The 6,000-nt window shown below is 43.4% G+C and overlaps 1 protein-coding gene across 1 annotated transcript in view; it reads left to right on the top strand.

Moving 5' to 3' along the window:
- Positions 1-2,274: 2,274 nt before the first annotated feature.
- LOC142398805 (double-stranded RNA-specific editase B2-like) overlaps positions 2,275-6,000 on the top strand; it is a 46,307-nt gene continuing 42,581 nt past the window's right edge. Inside the window, exon 1 of the mRNA XM_075483000.1 lies at positions 2,275-2,344. Within this exon, the coding sequence (XP_075339115.1) occupies positions 2,275-2,344 (70 nt within the window). The remainder of the gene's footprint in view (positions 2,345-6,000) is intronic.

Raw genomic sequence — 6,000 nt, 5'->3', positions numbered from 1 at the left:
TTTTTCAAAATGCAAGCGTAACGCGTATGAGCATTTTAGGAGCCTCTGGTCTCGTCTTGCCTCGAGGGTTTTATCTTTTTCACAGTGCAGCAGCAAGGCAAGAAAGGCAGGAAATTCGTCTAAAGGGGCTTTTCCATAAATAAAACTTGAATAATAAGTCTGTACAGAATGTGCAGCTTGGGTATGATTTGTTAAGCATGGACACTGGAAGCCGTGGGAGGGGGGCAACAAGTCTGGACCCCAAACAGTCACATTTATCAATGATAAATATTTGATTATTTTCTTCTTCATCAGAATAAATCTGTCCCAATACCTTTTAATGTCTAAAGTCAGTCAAATAACAATCATGTAAAGCTGATTTAACAGCAACTTGTTGCTGAAATAAACAGAAAATACATTTCTGAGAGGATATATGAACCAATTTTAAGGAAATCATCACAAACAAACTGTGACCAAATGCACATTTTTGTCCTCTATCGTTGTGCAAATATTCAGACTTCATTAATCAAGACAAATGATTGACAATTCCATTTTCTACACGACTTCGGGTCAGCTGTCTTTAATGTTTTTCCACTAGTTAGTAGAGATCCTCAGTCATCCAGGTCATAGTAATCCTGAGAGCATGAAAAGAGGAAAGTGGACTTCTTTTCCTCATTTATAAACTGTAGTTGGGACATTAAGAGAGTTGTTTATGTCACAAAAGAGTCATCGAGTCACTCAGCGGGGTCACATGGCCCTGAAAGGATCGGATTATTGGCTAAATTACAATCAGACTGAGTTATTAATGGGTAATTCTCCTTGGATATATGGCGGTGAATGAATGGGACCAGAGGCACAAAGCGTGTCATACCCCGGTATGATAGGTGGCGCTGTACCCATTCCAGCTGTTGCTAATAGAGCCACTTCCTGTTGACCTCTTCACCACCAACAACAACAACAAACTCAGGCGTTGGAGAAAGATGGAGAACACAGAGCCAGATGAAGCTACGTCCCTCTACATTTGCTCTGTGATGAGCTGCTTGTTGCACAAACTCGATGCCCAACGGAGCATTCTCCATCGCGTTGTTTGTTTCTGACGGCGACAACAACAGGAATATCGTCTCCTTTGACTTCCGGGTCACGACCCCGGGAAAACATCTGGAGCATGCGCAGAACGCAAAGTCTGATTCACCACGAGCTTCAGCGTCTACAAGCAGGTTTAGAGTGACTTTCAGCCCAGTTATCTCGGGGTCTGAATCCCATCCGATCCAGTTCTTAGTCAGATTAAGGTGTCTACATGCACTTAATAACTCAGTCTGATTGTAATTTAGCCAATAATCCGATCCTTTCAGTGCCAAGTGACCCCACTGAGTGGCTGTTTGGAGTCTTTATTTGGTTGTTTATTTCTCTTTTTGGTCTCTCTGTGGTTATTTTGTGTCTCTTTGGATAAACCGGTACGATTTTCTCCTGAACTAATGTCTCAGTAAACTGACTTTTTAACCAAATATCACACATTTAAGCTCTTTGAAAGCTAATTCAATGAAGAGCACATATATGTCTATATGTCTACATGCACTTAATAACTCAGTCTGATTGTAATTTAGCCAATAATCCGATCCTTTCAGTGCCATGTGACCCCACTGAGTGATCCACCAATTCTGTTGGTCATTTAGGTCGTTTCCCACATGTGAATAATCTTTCTCTCTGTAGAACGATGGACTCCAGATAGAAACGGCCTTCTAACCCTTCCCAGGTTGATGGGCAGCAACAGCTACTTCTCTGAGATCGTTGCTGGTGTCTTTCCTCCTTGGCATCGTGTTAACACACACCTGAATGCTGCAGAACTTCTGCTTTTATAGAGCTGCTCACACTGACTGATGATCAGTTATTTGAGTTAATTTGATCATATCCATCCAAATCAGAGCCGGGCTGTAAAAAGTCGGTAATATCTTGTTTAAACTTGACACAGACTGTAAACAAAACAGTAGACATCGTCTGTTTCTTCTTCATATCTATGATTCAGTGCCTTAGAATGGGTTCTGCATATAAACCATCGCTTTTAAAAAGAAAACCTCTACCCTCAGACAATGAGCTGCTGCTGAGCCACAGCATGAGCACAGCTCGCCCCCTCCTCATGATGTCACAGCCGGCAGCGGGGGGGAGAAGTCAGCCGCTGCACAGGACTTACTGCTGCCGAGCTCAGTCGTTCCCGAGCGCTGGTTACCGACGGGCTGAGCAGAACAGGCGGCGAGGGGCAAACTACCGGGAACAAACCTCCTGAATGCCACCGGGAACATGGAGCCTTCAGAGTGTGACACGAAGGAAAAGTACAAGAGGAAGAGGAGGAGGAGGAGTAAAGGCAAAGGTTAGTACAGCAGCTGCTGAAGGTTATGGGGGGAAAACAGTGATGATGAAATTACATTTACATGTATCATAACTTGTTTATTGTGTTGAGTATACACTGGAAAAAATGTCCCTTCCAAAAATAAGTTAAAAAAACAGCAAATACAAGACGGTTTTGTTTGAAATAAGCAAAAAAATCTGCCAATGGAACTAGTGAAAATCGGCTTGTCAAGATTTCTTGAAATAAGATGTGATATTTAGGACTTTTGAGATAAAAGTGATCTTGAAATTAGCTTAAAAACCTCTTCAAATGTAAAAAAAAAAAGCTTATTTCATATGATATGTGACTCAAAACAATTTGTCTTCAAGACTTTTTCATTCAACAAGATATTCCAGATGTATTGTATTAAAACAAGTCCCTATATCTGGCTGAAATAGTACTTGTTAGGCAGTTGTGTCTTATATTAAGTGTAATGAGATATTTTGACTAGAAATGAGACAAATATACTTGGTAAGACTTTGATTGTTTCCAGTGTAGCACGAATCTCTGTCGGTAGCTGCCCTGTCAGTTGTGCTTCTTCAGAGACTTTCTTCTGTGTTTTATTGTTATCCCGCTTATTTTTTACGTGGGATTGTTTTCAGGCCATAATAAGGATAATGTTTAATCACAGTTTCTTTTGTGATTGCTCTTCAAAGCAGAAATATGGGCTGAACTCACCCAAATCAGAATCAGAATCAGAGTGCCTTAATTGTCATTATATATGGTACAGCGAAATTTAAAGCCACCAAAAAGAGTGCAAAGAGAGTGAGAATATAAAAATATTAAAAATATATAAGTAATATAAAAAAAGGGAAGGGTGTAAGATGCACAGTTTTTTTGTTACGGTGCTAAAATAAATTAAAATATGGTGTTAGTGGATTCAAGTATATAGATATATTGCACACAACAGTGTTTGGCCATAATTGTTGAATATTGCACATGAATAGGGATTGTCCAAAGGGACGATCAGTGTGTGTCAGAAAAAAAATACATGTTTATTCTGTTTTTGGAGAAGTTAGAGTCACATGTACTCAGATTGTCTCATCTTATTTATTACAGAAAATCTCATATCAGGTTAATTCAGCCTTATTCACACGCAGAATGGGAAAAAAAGGTTAATTTTGTGCTTTATCCCGGGTTTTTACATCATTACCTGAAGTAATACAATCAGGTTTTTGCATTTCTGAATCATTATGTGAAAAAAAACAAATCATGTTAATCTTATGGATGTAAATATGTCAAACCAACCAAAATAATATGAAATCTCACTTAAACCAGACTAACAGACCCAGATAATGCAGTCGGGAGTTGAATTACTCCTGCATGTATAAACTAAAATAGACTCCGACTAGCCTGTATGATGTGCAAGCTCCAAAGTTCCCATTCAGAACACAGAAGATGGAACCAGTAAGAGCAAAGAATAACCACAGCAGCTGAATTCCCAATAAAGCTGCTTTCATTCACATGTTTCCTTTATTAGACGGCTAAACGCATCAGAAACTGAGGATGAAAATCAGTCACTTAAAGTACTTCCAGATTATCATCGTTCTCCTTTTTAGTTTCGGCAGGCTGGGATGTTGATATTTAACTTATTTCACACTGCAAAGCACATGGCAGGCTGCTGTAAGTGGCGTTATTTATGCAGGCCACAAATTGATCTGCAGCACAGCAAAATGTGGAATCAGATTTCCATCTGAACTCTCTGTAGTGTGAAAACTTTACTCTGACTGTTGTTGTGAATCTGACTTTTTACCCTCAAAATACTCGTTAAATTCTGCCCTCGTACAAAGATTCTTATTAAAGAGGACAAGTTCAATTTGTTTATAGTTAAATGCTTTGACGTTACCTGGCAGGATTAAGCTTTTATCCAAATGTTGGGTGTACAGTGTTGCTGTAGACAGCAGCATCATTAAAGGGCTAACATGAAACGTAACCAGGGTGCACCTCACCTCCAGCCCGATGACAGCTGCAGTCTGCAGCCCCACCACAGTCCCCATCAGGATTAAGTGGATATGACAGATTTTATTTTAAGTGTATGTTGTCGGATCCTGCATTCAGATCCTAATCTGGTTTTTTTTTTCATGCTAAGTCTTTCATAATGCTGCTGTCTCAGCAAAACAAGTCATCCGACTGATGTGGTCATATCTACCGTTTGAGCGTACTCTCAGATACGGCGCGTAACTCCGACCTGTCAGGTGGCAAAAGGGAAATAAGCCTCATGTTGGCCTTTCCAGATGAGAGCTGTCATGTCACAATGTGCATATATACATGAGTGGCACGACAACACTTGGGTTGGGTTCACACAAAAATGTCACTTTTGATTAGAAACAATGATGGTTTGAGCTAAAATACCTTCTTTTTACAATGCGACTGCCGCAGGTTGCCATGGTTACATGTAAACACAACACACTACAACGACACTTAGGCATTCCACGATGATGCCTTTAGGCTGAAGACATAACATGGTTTGGGTTTGAAACTGGCAGCTGGTTCCACAGAGAGGGGCCTGATAACTGAAGGCTCTGCCTCTCAAACTGGCAGCTGGTTCCACATAGAGGGGCCTGATAACTGAAGGCTCTGCCTCCCAAACTGGCAGCTGGTTCCACAGAGAGGGGCCTGATAACTGAAGGCTCTGCCTCCCAAACTGGCAGCTGGTTCCACAGAGAGGGGCCTGATAACTGAAGGCTCTGCCTCCCAAACTGGCAGCTGGTTCCACAGAGAGGGGCCTGATAACTGAAGGCTCTGCCTCTCAAACTGGCAGCTGGTTCCACAGAGAGGGGCCTGATAACTGAAGGCTCTGCCTCCCAAACTGGCAGCTGGTTCCACAGAGAGGGGCCTGATAACTGAAGGCTCTGCCTCCCAAACTGGCAGCTGGTTCCTCAGAGAGGGGCCTGATAACTGAAGGCTCTGCCTCCCAAACAGGCAGCTGGTTCCACAGAGAGGGGCCTGATAACTGAAGGCTCTGCCTCCCAAACTGGCAGCTGGTTCCACAGAGAGGGGCCTGATAACTGAAGGCTCTGCCTCCCAAACTGGCAGCTGGTTCCACAAGAGAGGGGCCTGATAACTGAAGGCTCTGCCTCCCAAACTGGCAGCTGGTTCCACAGAGAGGAGCCTGATAACTGAAGGCTCTGTCTCCCAAACTGGCAGCTGGTCACACAGAGAGGGGCCTGATAACTGAATGCTCTGCCTCCCAAACTGGCAGCTGGTTCCACAGAGAGGGGCCTGATAACTGAAGGCTCTGCCTCCCAAACTGGCAGCTGGTTCCACAGAGAGGGGCCCGATAACTGAAGGCTCTGCCTCCCAAACTGGCAGCTGGTTCCACAGAGAGGGGCCTGATAACTGAAGGCTCTGCCTCCCAAACTGGCAGCTGGTTCCACAGAGAGGGGCCTGATAACTGAAGGCTCTGCCTCCCAAACTGGCAGCTGGTTCCACAGAGAGGGGCCTGATAACTGAAGGCTCTGCCTCCCAAACTGGCAGCTGGTTCCACAGAGAGGGGCCTGATAACTGAAGGCTCTGCCTCCCAAACTGGCAGCTAGTCCCACAGAGAGGGGCCTGATAACTGAAGGCTCTGCCTCCCAAACTGGTTACTCGTTCCACAGAGAGGGGCCTGATAACTGAAGGCTCTACCTCCCAAACTG

This window comes from Odontesthes bonariensis, chromosome 14, assembly GCF_027942865.1.
Source record: "Odontesthes bonariensis isolate fOdoBon6 chromosome 14, fOdoBon6.hap1, whole genome shotgun sequence".
NCBI classification, from domain to species: domain Eukaryota; kingdom Metazoa; phylum Chordata; class Actinopteri; order Atheriniformes; family Atherinopsidae; genus Odontesthes; species Odontesthes bonariensis.
The sequence above is the reverse complement of the archived record's forward strand: the minus strand, read 5'-3'. Positions and strand labels throughout refer to the sequence as shown.